General features: G+C 35.5%; 1 protein-coding gene across 3 annotated transcripts in view; it reads left to right on the top strand.

Annotated features, from left to right (window-relative positions):
- Positions 1-15,524, top strand: part of LOC128862199 (collagen alpha-2(IX) chain) — a 386,091-nt gene that overhangs the window by 110,146 nt on the left and 260,421 nt on the right. For all 3 annotated transcript variants that reach the window (XM_054100687.1, XM_054100685.1, XM_054100686.1), the window contains exon 7: positions 10,680-10,871. In XM_054100687.1, the coding sequence (XP_053956662.1) occupies positions 10,680-10,871 (192 nt within the window). The remainder of the gene's footprint in view (positions 1-10,679; positions 10,872-15,524) is intronic.

Here is a 15,524-nt window from a genome sequence, read left to right as displayed (position 1 = left end):
ATGCATTATGCCAGTATTTGACTCAGCTCTCGAACCATTTCTCGAACTCCATTTTTTTGATATAGTCAACAGAGCCGTCTTCGATTTTACTTCCTTTCGGTTGTTAAAACACGTAGTGCCTTTTTGATTCGACAAAACAGAAAAAAATCGCAATGAGCCATAACAGGCGGATTGGCTGGCTCTGGGATAGCATTCGTTTTGTTCATGGTCAAAAATTAACGATTAATGATAGCACTGTGCGACGGTGCGTTATCATGGCGCAAAATTCACTAGTTGTTTTTTCAATAAATCCTTCCTTTATGGTGAATTTCATCACGTAAGCGTCTCGTAACGCCAAAATAATAGTTCTTATTAACTTGCCATTCTTCTGGAAAAAATTTGTGGCATACAATAGCGTTGCAATTCATCCATAAACACCGTGAGCATCGTTTTTTTTTTTTTTAACTACAAACGACGTGATTTTTTGGTATTGGTTCATTCGGAGCTCACCACTCACTCGCCTAATGTCGTACTCGAAGCCAACGTCTCGTCTCCAGTAATGATAGATTTGACGAATGTTGAATCGAATTCAGCCTCAAACATCATGCCTTTGGCGATATCAACGCAGTCTCTCTTTTGCGTAAAATTCAGGTGCTTTGGGAACAACTTTGCAGCAACACAGCTCACACCCGAATAATTGACTACAATGTTTTGAATGGATCCAAAAGCAATGTCCAGGTCCTTAATCAGCTCTCTGATGGGTAATTTGCGGTTACTGATCTACTTTTCACTTTATTGATGTTTTCAGCAGTTTATGATGTCGCCGGCCTGAAGCGTTCATACTACTCGTTAATGGCTATTATTTTAGGATATTATTACCGAGGGATTAAACAAGGCGTAACTTTTTCGATCTTCACTTGATCGACTTCTTCAATCTCGTGTTCATGACACAGAACATAGTTGGCCTAAACAGATACTTGACTTATCGGTTAATGAGAGCAAGAAAAAGTACCATGTACCTCTCTATGAAATGCAAAGTGCTTCGGTGTATGAATTAAAAATCATCTTTTCTGTTGAAATTTTCTAGCGGAATTAAAAACACGCATTGTTTTATAATATAATATTTGGAAGCCAACGTGATGTCTGGTTTCCACCGATTCCACGATCCCACCGAATAAAAATACATAGTTGCCGTGGGATTTTAAATGTAATCAAATGTTTCAAATGTAAAGCAAACGAATAAATCGTCACGAAATTAGTGTCATAAATTTAATGCTTCTAGCGTTTTTTTAATTGTAGCTTTATACCGTTGATCTTTTGCGCAACTAAATGGGTATTTTTTAACCGAATTTATTACAAATTCAGTGAAAACTTATTTTATAATTCTATCAAATTCCTGACTTCACAATAACACATCAACTTATAAAATCTTGTGCATAATTTATTTAGTTTCGAATTAATCTTACTGAATTTTTATTTTATTTATTTAGCATCCCGTGGAACGAAGTCTCATGCAATATGTCAAACGAAAAACGGTTGGTTTTCAAAACTTCTACAACCGTTCTTACAATAGATGCTATTGTTTTTGGTATGGCTTAAAAATAAAAGTGATGCATATAAAACTCCTACAATAGCACCATTTAAAGGGTTACATGGGCTTAAAAACATTTTTTTTCTTATATTATGCTTTTCAACTGTATAATATATCCAGAATGCTTTCCCGTAGCTCTGCATCAATTAGAGTACAAATTTACGAGATAGAGCCTTAGAAAATTGCGCTAACTAGGTCAGATCAGCGTGGTGAAAGCTTGTACATATTACAATTTTCTGAAAGATCTATTTGTGAAGTCTACTTTGAAAAAAATAATAACAGATTTTGCTGAAATTGTACACATTTTTTTTAAGATAAATTTAACAAATACTTAACGATTTCCAGCCAAATCGCCATTCATCAAGATAAAAACAAAATTTATATTGCGAACTCTAAAAGAATTTATTCACGACATATATTAAATGAAAAAATAAAAAAAAAACTTTAAACTTTTTTTTTGTTAAAATATTTTAAATAAACAAATGAGGAGTGTGATTATAAAGGGTGGTTAAGTTCTAAGGGCCGGTATTGATTTAGAATCAAATACAATTTTTTTAGGAAATTATTGTCATATCAATAAAATATCAGCCAAATAGTCGATAACGCTGAGGCATAATTGAAGTTCTATGCCGTTAATGTGCCGAACTATCTCATCCTTTAGCTCTTGAATTGTTGCTGTTGTTTCTTTATAACCCCAAAGTCAAAGAAGTCCATCGGTGTCAAATCACATGATCTTATCAGCCAATTGACATCGCCGCGACGCTGTGGGAAAAGTGGCACCGTCCTGTTGAAACCACATATCGTTCACATCCATATCGGGCCATAAAAAGTTCGTTATCATCTCACGATAGCGAACATTATTCACAGTAACTGCCTGACCGGCCTCATTTTGAAAAAAATACGGCGCAATGATGCCGCCGGCCCATAAGCCGCACCAAACAGTCACTCTTTGTGCGTGTATTGGGTTTTCGGCAATCACTCTTGGATTATCATTCGCCCAAATGCGGCAATTCTGCTGACGAATCCACTGAGATGAAAATGTGCCTCATCACTGAAGATGATTTACTTCGAAAATTGGTCATTCACTGTTGCCATTTCCTGCCATCATTCTGACCATTGACGACGCTTGAAATGGTCAAGAGGCTTTAGTTCTTGGGTCAATTTCACCTTGTAAGCGTGTAAATGCAAGTCTTTATGCATAATGTTCATCAATAACGAGCGTGAGAGGTGCAATTGTTGGACACGTCGACTAGTTGAGGTGGACGGCTTTTCAACCACACCATCGTGAACAGTAGCAATATTTTCTGCAGTACGAGCTGTACGAGCATGCATTGGTGTTTTCATATCTCCTACAGACCCGGTTTGCTCAAACTTTTGCAGAAGTTTTTACCGAAAAAATCACGAAGTGCGCGATATGCATTTTGATTTGAACGCCCGTTTTCATAATAAGCATGAATAACTTTAACGCGTTCCTCGATTGTGTATCTTTCCATGGTTCAAATTGAATTAGTTTCAAATTGGAAAATGTCAAATGAAATGCAGAAAAAAGCTTGACGTTTAGCTGTGTTGAAATTTTTATATTTTCCATGATTTTCTTGCTCACAATCACTGCCACTTGTTCTACAGGGGAATCTAAAACAATAACTGTCTGCCAAAATACCCGTGCAAAAGTATGGAAAACGTTTTCTAATGCTAATTTTTGCACATCCTGCAAATGGCTTATTTTATTATGGAGTTATGTAGCTTTTTGCCAGTAATTTTTATTAGTAAGTAGAAGCTGCATCGTTTTTTTTTTAATTTTTACGATGAATTGTATAATTTTCCGGAAAGCGTTCGCAACTCTGCGAAATATTCCAATTTAATGTTTTCCGTTTGTTCATCTAAATTCGAGGTATTTATAAATACAAACATACATCGGCTAATGAAAATAGGAATTTTTTTAATTTTAAAGGAATTTATCATAGCGCAAGCGAAACTGTCATACGAACTGAGGTCCTAAAAGCCAAACTTTTTAAAATTTGCAGCCAAATATAACAAAATATTTCTCAATTAGTTAGCTTTGATATACTGAAAAATTGTTTCATATATTAGACAGAGTTTTTCTAGAATATGCTGTTTTGGCATTCGGGTTTCCAAAATAAATAATAATAACTCAGACGCAGGAAAAAAATATTTAACCTTTTACTGCATGAATTAATAAAGCGTTAAAAAAATAGTAACACGCTGAAAATAGCTTCATTTTGTTATCAATAAGATATAATAAAAGAGAAATAATGAAAAAGATTTTTTTTTATATTATGGTTTTTTTAAGGTCCCTTATATAAAAACTAATTGTAAAGTATAGCAAACAGTTGAAAAGCGGAAAAATTATTATCCATCGAGAAAGATGTGTATTTCGGTTTATGATAATATTTTTCTTTGTCAAAAAATACATACAATTTATTCTGTTATCGTTTTTTTAATGAATGAAGTGAGGTTACTTTGAAATGTCACAAATATAATAGAAGTTTGTGTATCCGTTTTATTATTGCTAAATATATTTTTGATGTATTAAAGTAGTTTGAACTATTTTATAATACTTAATTTCGAAATAAAATTGAATCAATACTGCAATACCATATATGGGCTCTTATGTGGTAGACGGTCAGATGCTCGTCATTACAAACTGCACCCCACAATAAACGATACCACATCAATACTTTTAACAGTTTGTCATTTTTTTTTTTTTCATTTACTGTTCATTATTTTTGTCTAGAAAAAAAAACAAATAAATCCAATTTTATATCAGAATTTGAAAAACTTGAAAATTTTCACAAACTTTCTAACCCTATTCTATGTTTTCATTACAATTTCTAAGAAGGTTTTTAGTATGTATTGTAGTTTTCTAGCTTATTAAATAATTAAATAAAGTGCGAGTTAGAAATTGTTACAGAGTCCCTTTGGCCTTTTATATTTTTCCCCCCTATACAAAAAATGGTGATTACGCAACATTATTTATTCAAACAAAATTTCAGAATTGAATTCATTTGGTTTTTATTAGACAAGGAGCTATATTTTTATATTGTACAAATATAATGAACATTAAAAAAAAGAAAGAAAAAAGGTCAAATCTGTTCAAAATATTGATGTGGTCTCATTTATTCTGGGCTGTAAATTTCAGTTCATATTAGCGCTCAGAAAATGTTTAGAAATAAATACGTGAAATACATTTGGAAGCAATTTTAATAGATATTGTTGTTAAATGTCGCCTAAACCAAGATAAGCTTGGCACTTCCTTGACAATTCATGTTACACAATTATAAATTAGTTAACAAATAGCATTGAAATTAGGCACTTAAAAGAAAAAAAATCACAAAAAAATAATTAGTGTAAAATAATGTAAGGAAGAGTTGCAAATCTTTAGTAATAAAAAATCACTTTGCTCTCAAAACAAGCGTACCAAGAACGACATTACTTTTTGCTGCGAGCGTATCCTTTTTTATTTTTTATTATATATTTCGCTAATGACTTCTCACTTTTTTATCTTGCTCCTTAACAAATGCTTCTGTAGGTCTAGTTGTTATTTTGCATATCGTTTGGGCGATAAAATATGTCGAAATACCGGAAATTCCGGTACTGACTTGTTCTAACCCAAACGCCGTTGCGAGCTGCCAGTCTAATCCCTTTACTTAGGGCAATTAATTAAATCTGATAAAGCAAACAACAAAAACATTTGCAACACAAACGCAAACAATAGTAAAACATGCACGACATTAAGAACGACATGACGAACATTAAGGAAAAATGCAAGAAAAATAAAACGAAACCCATATAAACGTCGCCGAAACCCGAAAGGGGTGCGTCAGCGATAGATAGATACGGTCAAGCGAATTCTTCAAAAATGGTAAGGCCAAGCCAATCAACTTGTGCATATGTATGCATGTATGTATAATGTAAAAGCAATGTGCGAAAAGGGACTGCAAACAAAGTAACGAACAAAGTGAGAGAAAAAGAAGGGCGAAATTTGCATAGCGTGCGCCCCTTAAAAGCATGTAATAAAGGAGTGTCAAATGGGTGAACATTTATTAAGTTTTTTTATTGCCACATTCCCTGGGTAAAGGTTATTTGAGAATTTTTCTGCAAATAAAAAGGGTAGTCCAAATACAAGTATTCCATTTATTTTTAACTCATATGTTAACTCATTAAAAGCGGGATTCGTAGTACTACGATTTATCTCGACTGTCTTATCATTGACAAAAAAACCGAAGATGTGGGATAGATGGACATTGAAGAGCCACGACCTGGTATATCAAACACGACACTACGGATTCCACAATATAAAATTGATCCGCCTGGACGTCTTTTGCTAGACATTAAAAAGCACGAATGAATTCGGATAGAAAATAAAGCCAAACGCTATATGCCCAACGAAACTACGTAGTTTGTGGGGCACATAAAAAATGAAACTTAACTTGTTTCAAATGCGAGCTTTGTAAAGTACCTCTTCACCTTGGCGAGTGTTATCATCATTATCACACTCATAAAAAATACTAGATTCTTCTCATAAATATGTACGTTAAAACACTTTTTGTAATTAGTGTTTAATTCATTTACAATATTTCTTATAGTTTTAAGAGTTTAATAAACTTTTCTAAGTTAAAATTTTTGTTATGATTATACAAAATCTAGCCCGCTCTAGGACGAAAAACGAAGCGGGGCGGTCGCCGTGTTAACTAGCATACTTTAGTCAAGATCCCCCGCCTTCAAAGTGTTAAAATTACCAGGGTCAAAAGTCTCTTTCCCCGGGCACTCCAAAAAGTTGAATGGGGGTTAACTCGCAGCTCAGAGCTGTAAATCAATGAAAGGGCTATTCTTCTAAGTAAAGGACTATTTTCCAAGTGTAAATTAAAACATCCAAGATAGCTAATGACAAGATTTCCAAGCTTAGGGTGCAAAGTATCGATTTCCCGTTAGGCTATGTAAAAGAAAGCGCTTTGCTTCCAAGTATGTACACATCTTCAGGCTCTTTCTGATGGGACAAATATTGTTTCTAGTAGTATTTTCAGCATAATGTTCGCTCCCTACACAGAAAGGGACTACTTATCCAGAGTTTTTATTTGTTAATATAAAATGTTTGCTGATACCAAAATGTAACTTGGTAGACAAGATCACAAAGCTATAATATGAAAGGTTAATGGGCTTTTGCTTTCAATTGCTGTGTTTCTGACTTTAGTTTCTGAGATTGATGGGTGTTGGGCCAAGCTCCTATTTTTAGTGCCCGCCTTGATGTTTTTCCCTACTGTAGAGGGTTTTTTTAAGGAGGAGCTCATGGCATAATTACATGCGGAAGTCATTGCCTGCCGAAGAGCGAGATTGTTAGAAAAAAAAGTCCTATCACAAAATTAAGGCTGCTAACTCCTACTTTGGGACATATTCATTTCATAACGAGGAATTATCGTATAAAAAGGAATTATCGTACAAAAAGGCAGTCGCGATTTGGACCGAGGAGGAAATCTAAATCTGGGAGATCCAAATCTAAATAATTAATAATTAAAATTGAAACTAGTTTTTGAGTTACCCTTTACACACTTTCACTTTTAAGCTTGCCCTTAAATATAATAAACGAGAATTATTTGCAGAAAGAATAGGAAAAAAATATTCATGAACACACTCCTCGCAGTGGTAGTCCCAAAAACGCAAAGTATATTTTACCCAACGCTGGCATACGCAGGATTGTTAAAATTTTTTCTGATAACACTAAGTTTTTACCAGACGTAGCAGAAGGTGTACTCGTTTTAAGAAAAGTTATAATAAAAGAATGTAAAATATTAAAATAGGTAATAGAATGGGTTGCCGTAGCCAAATGGTTTCTGCGCTGACTACCATTCGTTAGACCCCGGGTCCGAAATCTAACAAGAGCTGCCTCCCGTCGACAGACAATGGCAAAGTACCGAGAATATTTCTGCCTTGAAGAAATCTCCACATAAAAAATTACTTTCCTTTTTTGTTTTCTTACTTCGACGTTACTTGGATGTTCTTATCGCAGTTAGCTGATGCTGTATGAAATCATTTGAGTTGATTTTGCCAGGTGCAATCGAGAATAAGACACACCAACTATAAACAAGCATGCAGTGATATTAACTTTTTTTATTCACCACCCGAAACACAATTTCAAATTCCATAATTTGTTAGGTTGGTCAATCCTACCTAAAGAAACTCATAAAAATCCAACGAATCTCATGAAGATCGCCCCTCAGGCGGCGCTGGCATCAGGCGGCTTCCACATATTCTACCCATTGATATACATGTTAAAGGTATAGCAAATCTGCTTCCAGAATTAAAGCAGCAGGCCTGCTAAAAGAAAACAGGCATGGTCACGTATCAGTTGTACTATCTGTGGAATACTTGTAAGACGCATCGAAAATAGACCATCTGGTGCTTAAGATAGAACAGAACAAAGACTATGAAATACGAAAATACCCGACAGGAAGGATTGACAGACCAGAGCCATATCAGATCATAGTGAACACCACACATATACTGACGGTTCAATGATGGACAATGGCACTGGATTGGGAGTGTAGTCGGAACAATGACACTCCCAGACCAGTGTAGCGTCTTCAAAGCTGAATCCTACGCTATAGACAAGGCAGTAAAAACGAATAACACTAATGGACTTTCCTACGGCAAACCTTAGCATTTTTTTTGATAATCAAGCAGCGATCAACGCGTATTATGATAATTCAATATGTGTTAAAGAATGCAAGAGGTTGCTCTCGCTTATTCAACAACACAACACCACACTTCGTTGGGTCCACGGCCACTCTGGAGTGGAGGGAAATGAAAAAGCGGATGAGTGTGCAAGGTAAAGGCTCTGAGCTTGTCCTTCAGGGAATGGAAGAGGGCATTAGTATTCCTCCAAACGAACTGTATACTGCCATTGACTTGAAAAGAACAAAATGTATGCCTGGACTCAACAGATTAACAGCATCCTCACAGGTGTTACAACGGGTCACTGCACTATTGGTACCTTAGCCAATAAAATTGATGTACTTAACAATGAGGAGATGAAGAATAAATTCTCTTGATACAATACCACCTCTGTGAATGACTTGCACTTCAAAAAAGCCGTGATAAATATCTTAGCGATTATTTCTTTCAAGGACTGGGATACTTACAAAATGTCTCACTGGTGGGACTAGTTATATTTTTAAAATGATCCAAGTTAGTAAGCAACTTAGTTAGGGGATGAAAATCAAATTCAGGTATCAATTAGTGGAAATGGGCCTCAGGGCCACCTATCGTCTTGTCATAGACAAGCGACCGGGCTAGCCCAACCCAACCTTTGAAATATCCTTTAGACTACATAAAGGCAATATGGTGATCCGCACTTTTTCGATTTCAGTTAGGGAGCTTTTACACCAAACTTTTCTAAAAAGATGGACAGAAATAAGTTGTCATATCTCAAGTAGTTTGTGACCCTATGTTTCTTAAGATTTATTGCTTCTATTAGTCGATACTATTACATCCTTAATTATTTGACATTCTTTTTTTAACATCCTGTATATATCAATACCATTCCGAGTTCACAGAGAGACCGTAGGTTCGAACCTCGAGGAAACACCAAAATTAAGAAAAGCACTTTTCCAATAGCGGTTGCCCCTCGACAGGCAATGGCAAACCTCCGAGTGTATTTCTGCCATGAAAAAGCTTCTCATAAAATATCTGCCGTTCGGAGTCGGCTTGAAACTGTAGGTTCCTCCATTTGTGGGACAACACCAAGACGCAAGCTCCACATAGGAGGAGGAATTCGGCCAAACACCCAAAAAGGGTGTACGCGTATATATAATATGTATGAATATACCTCTTCAAACCTTCTCCGTTCGCTCAAAGTTCTATCCTATAATACAATAACTGGTAAAAATTTTGTGTATTTCAACTAAAAGCGGTATACTTAAAATTAGTTAGGCAAGGAGTCCCACCTTCCTTCCTTTTAGCGAGTTAGAGTTTTTATGAATTTTTCTTCGGTTTTTATGAAATTCGCGACAACTAAAATAAGCTGCCTTATAGTTTCAATATATGTGTAGAACCTATGCTAGGCTACAATACACAACTTCATTTTCCTGACAACTGTTCCTCAATCGATTTCACCCCGTCGTGTCAGAGTAGTGCTTTCAAATTTTGCTTTCCATTATGAAATTTTTTTCCTCCAAAAAAATTCATTATCGTTTGAAATTAAAAAAAAATTAAAAAAGTTTTAAATAAATTTATGAAAAAAAATTTTAAATCTGATATTTTTATCAAAAATTTATTCGAATTTATTAATTTTCTAATATTTTTTCTGAAAGTAGGGAAAAAGTTCGGTAATAAACGTTAATTTCCTTATCTCTTAGAACGACTATTATTTGACTTTTAATACAAAGAAAGAGGACTTGCACAAATTTCATCCAAATTTTGCAGCCCATATCGCGCCAACCACTCAATGTTTGTTTACTAAAATTAAATCGCCTTTTGTTTACTAAAATTAAAGAAGATTGCCAGAAAAAGTTGCCGAAAACTCGTGAAAATGCACTTAAAAATTGTGTCGACGGAATGGGATATCATAAAGCTCTCATTTTAATGGAGCTGTGTTCTGTTTTCAATAACGATGAAAATCATTCAAAAATTATGAGGCGTTTTTTATTTAAAACCAAATTAAATTTAAATCCAAACGCTAGATGGACCACCTTATATATACCCAAATACGTGTTTTGCTCAAAAAGTGTTATTATAACTATTTTCAGCTTTACGTACTTATTTTGATTACACTTATAGCCGTAGTCCACCGACTTTGTTAGATTTTGCTCGACTTTGTACCATATTTATAGTTCTTTATCTATGAACTTTTGGCAAAACAGTATATATAGACTTAGCACTTTCTAATGATCAACCATGATGATGATCTGGGTTTGAATACGGCATCTAAAAGCAGAATAAGTTGCTAAAGCACAGTACCTTTTTTGGAAAAAGTTCACAGACACGTATGAAAGCTACACACACATTCGTTTACTCATACTTATATATATACAAATGAATGGAATTAACTACAATATTCATTAACACAACTGTTTTTTTTATTTTCCATATACAGGGTGCTACAGGGAAACCAGGTGAACGTGGTGCCCCCGGTCCCAAAGGTGACCGCGGCGATAGGGGCGATCCTGGCTCCCGTGGGCCCGAGGGTCTGCAAGGCCATAAAGGCGAGCCTGGCGTCGACGGCATGCCCGGCGTGCTGGGACCACCTGGCCCGCCGGGACCGCCAGGCTTGCCCGAGAATTACGATGTAAGTATACATTTGTGGTGATATATCTTTAAAAAATTATATTTATTTTGTACCGTACATCGCTTAAAAATTGCTTGGCTATTTAAATATAACTTTATTAGTTACTTTAAGTTTCTGTTCCAAAAATTTCTTATTTTCAACTACATACTACAAACGCACCCTCAAAATGATAAGCTTAATGACTTATATATTATGGAATTCGAATACTAATTAAACCACTGTCTTTGGTGTTTAGTTCACACTCAAAAGTTATTGAAGGCGATTACTTAAGTGAAAAATTGTAATAGAGAAAATTTGTACAAATGGCGCACCTTAAAAAAATTGTGTGTTTATAGTGAACTAAGTACTGCACTTTAAATACCCTACCAGCTATTACTTCCCTGTTAAGGAAATTTTCTATTTAAGCGTATATATACTTATACTTGTACTTAAAGAGACTTAGATTAGATAGGATTAAATTTGTGGGCAATTGGACAAGTCCAAGCACTCTGTCAGGAGACCATTGTACTACACCCGGATAAATTTAGGTAGAAAGAATAGAGATAGGAAAGATAAAAAGTGGGTGGTAAGACGGATAAATTAGTCTGAGGTCACTCTTCCACAAATATCTTGGTTTCATTGATGAATCTTAAGAGATCCGGAGGAGGAAGAGTATGAACTTTATCCATATTCAGTATATCGCAACCCAATATCCTAAGTCTGATTCTGGAAAACGCCGGAGAGCTACGGAGAAAATGTTCTGCAGTGTTGTCATTCTCAAGACAGGATAGGCATATCGGGCTGTCCACGACCTCCGTGGCAGCCATATGCTGACCACAGACATTATGCCCTGTAATTACATCCACCAGTACTCTCAGGTCCTTTCCTGTTTTTTTCCTGTTTGGTTCTTTCACAAAGCACTGGGCCACTCTGCACGAGTACAACTCAGACCAACGTCCTCTATGGGTAGACCTTATTAAGTCGTCAATTCATAATTGAATCGATGCGGAATTGAGACCTAGAAAGAGTCCAGGACCTAGTGGTATACTTGCAGAGCCTTCATTAGCCAATTTATCAGCTAACTCGTTCCTTGTAATACCACAATGTCCGGGCATCCAAATAAGACTAACTTTGTTCTGTTTTGCAACACTGTTCAGTTTTGTCTTACATTCACCGACTAACTTCGAAAAACAGCGTGGGTTAGCAATGGCTTTCAGTGCAGCTTGACTGCCACTACAAAGTTCAAACCTACTACCCACCACTTTTTCTCAATTAGCCGGTACGCTACATTCAAGATGGCATAGACTTCCGTAAGAAATACCGTGGCCATCTGTCCCGTGGCATAGGAGTACTTAGTGTCCTCGTCTAAGTACAATACCTTCCAGATCCGCTACCATCGCTGGTTTTGGGTCCGTTGGCTGCCGTTAATAGGATCTCTGGGCTTAACCATTTATCTCTATCTATGATCGAAACATCATACTTCCTCAAAAAGACTTGAAAGCGAGGAAAAATTAAGTAAACAAGCTGGTACTTTCTTTTGAGAAGAAGCTGATATTTCGGCTGGAAAACTTTTTTTCTTCAATTTAAAAACTTACAAGCAGGAAATCTTTACCAATTTCATTTGGTCTCGAAATGTCTCGAAAATTTTAGTGTAGTCGTTTTAAAGTCCGAAACTTCTGGACTTAAAATATACTCTCAAAATGAACAGCACATTTACACAGCTCAATTATCAACCTTACTCAATTATGATATTAATCACTCTCAATAATAATTTAGATATCAGAATGGACCCATATAATAATAATATTCATCATTCTATAAATAGGTTATGTTAGGTTGCAGCGGTTGTCCACTATGCGACACCCTGAGGTAAAAGGTGGTTAAATTTCAAGGGCCGATGTTGAATGTGAACCACACCTGAACGTCAACGACACGGTGGACTTCTTTCTTTGGGGTTATTTGAAAGAAAAGGTGTACGCCGATAAGCCAGCAACAATTCAAGGATGAGTAAATTCGGCACATTAATGGCATAGAACCTCGATTATGCCTCAGCGTCTTCGAAAATTTGGACCATCGGAAGGAGGTATGCCGCCGAGGCCGCGGCGGTCATTTGGCCGATATTTTATTTCATACGTAATTGAGCCACACCAGTATTATCATAATAAATAGAAATGACAATAATTTCCTAAAAAAATTGTATTTGATTCAAAATCAACACCGGCCCTTGCAGCTTAACCACCCCTTATATGGCCCATTATGATGCCGCGTGTCAAGTTTGCCCTTATTTATTCTTTAAGTAAGTATTATCTTATTTTCGTCCATACGTATTTGGTTATTCGAACTCAATGCACGCGAACTCGTCCAATTTTCCATCACTGAACTTCAATGTACATGAGCAATCCTTTACGCGAACGACGTTGGGTTTCAACTCTCACATATTGCATATTCAGTTGTTCGAAGTATGGATCGAATGTAAATGATATTTTATTACCTCTGCAACATCCCAGCCAAGCTGAAGAAAATTAAAAAAATTTTCAGGGAAATGCTGGCCAGCGTAGGAAAGTGTACTTTCTAACGCGGCGAAGCGGAAAATAACAAGACAAATCAGGTGTGTGATAATACGGACTTTTATCGTTCCCTCAAAGAGCTTTGGCAATAGGTGAAGGAAAATAGTATTAAATTACACTAGAGCCCGATACTGTGCTCTAGGGATTTAACCAACGGTATGCCAAACAAAATAAATGTGATTCTAAAAGCGAATGGTGGCTAGCTAGAAGAAGACATTCGGAATCAAAAACAAACAAAAAAGTATTGAATTTTAAAAAAATTACTTTTTTATAAGCGCGCGTATTTGTGCAAAATATAGATAATAAGTAAGTGATAAATTCGGACATAACTTTAAACTCTTAGTTAGTAGCCATGTTCCTATCGTCAATTATTGTAAATTCTTTTTAATTCATTTAAGAGTAGAAAAACACATATATGGAATACACCCAGCGGAGCAACCATTTAACACTTTTATGATTAATTGATTATCATATGAGGTCTTTTGTAGACTTTGTCTTGAGTCTGGTGAAGGTTATGACATTTGCAATTATTTCTGTGACAAAAGGGTTTGAGTGCGATTGAAGTCGTGTGTTGCGTGAAGTGGCGTATTTTCGTATTTTTTCAGTTATTGTGGATACTTTGAGATCACGATGAATTCGTGCATTTGTGCTATAATAAGGGGTGTATGAGATCACGCTGAGGGTTTTCGACAGGAATCTTTAAAGTAGTTTGATATTGGAATTAGCTGCAGTGTCCCAAAATAGAATGACATATGCCCATTTATTCCTAGAGTCTTCCGTTTAATGAAAATATAGATATTCTATGTAAGTTTGCTATCAAGATGCATGCGGATATATCTTGTGACGTTAGTTTCGGGGGTTTCGGGGATTATTATATAAGTAGTATTGAACTTAACGGGTGGGCAAGTTTTTCGATTTAGTGTAAGAGGGACTTAGGAACGCTTTGTCTCTTCCAACTATGGTTTCTTCAGAAGATGGCAGATCGCATGTGTATACCAAGTAAAAGGATTGGCGCATAATACGGCCTTAGGGCACAACAACTGAACTTTCACAATGTTCAGACTGTTCGTTGCCTTGTTTGACAATAAATAATAAAAAACAACAATAAACAAAAATAATAAAATGTCTATTTTCGAGGTAAGATAACCTTAATTTTGTATCACTAGAACAAAAGTAAAATCTCACAACTTAAAAGATCACAATTCAATTATCTCTTTCACCCAACTTGGAAAGTTGAAAACTTATTGTCCCCCGAGACATCCTCGCACTCGCTTATTTTCTACTTATGACATTTTTTTGCTGAAAAAAACAGTATTGCAATATAATAAAGTAACAGTATTCCACTAATAATAGTGCAAAGCATAAACCTTGAACTAACTTTAATATTTAATAGCTGCTGTACACCGAAAAACATTTATTTTTATTTATTTATTTAGCTGTGGGACACAATATCTTCCGCAGAATCGTTCCCTCAAACACTCTAAAGGACGACTTATCGGATATTGTCAATTGTCAATAATATCAATTTGCCTTCGACATTATTGAGTTCAATTAAAATTCGCGCAAAGGGGAAATTCTTAGTAAAATTGAATTTGTTCAATTGCAGATGAAAGACGTCAAAATAGTGTAAAATCGTGGCCGGTATATTGAAAAGTAATATTCTAATTAAAACGCATTTTATATATGGAGAAAATGATCTGTTTTGATCTATAAAAATTTAACCTACATCTACATATCTCGGCATCTTATTTAATGTAGTTTATGGGGTTATGTTATTTATCGACAAGAAAGTATTTTCTTTTCGTTGCTATTTAGTTAAAATATGTATTATAAAATTTACTACGAAACAGGATAAAGTTTTTTAGTAGTTTTTGTTTTTTTAGTAAACTCATAGCTTAGACGATTTTCAGTTTCGTTTTTCAGGTTCCAATCTTTCCACAACTCATTATTGGTCATCACGCTACTACTTTATAAATATATGCAGTTGTATGTATGCATAGTAAGCAAGTACACATCTTAGACGACATTTGTGTACTGTAATAGTCACTTGGTTGGCTCCACAGTATGCCCAACAAAGATTTATTGAGCATTAGGTCACCTGCCGTGG

The sequence above is a fragment of the Anastrepha ludens genome, chromosome 4, assembly GCF_028408465.1.
Source record: "Anastrepha ludens isolate Willacy chromosome 4, idAnaLude1.1, whole genome shotgun sequence".
Taxonomy (NCBI): Eukaryota; Metazoa; Arthropoda; class Insecta; order Diptera; family Tephritidae; genus Anastrepha; species Anastrepha ludens.
This window is presented reverse-complemented; position numbering and strand designations above follow the sequence as displayed.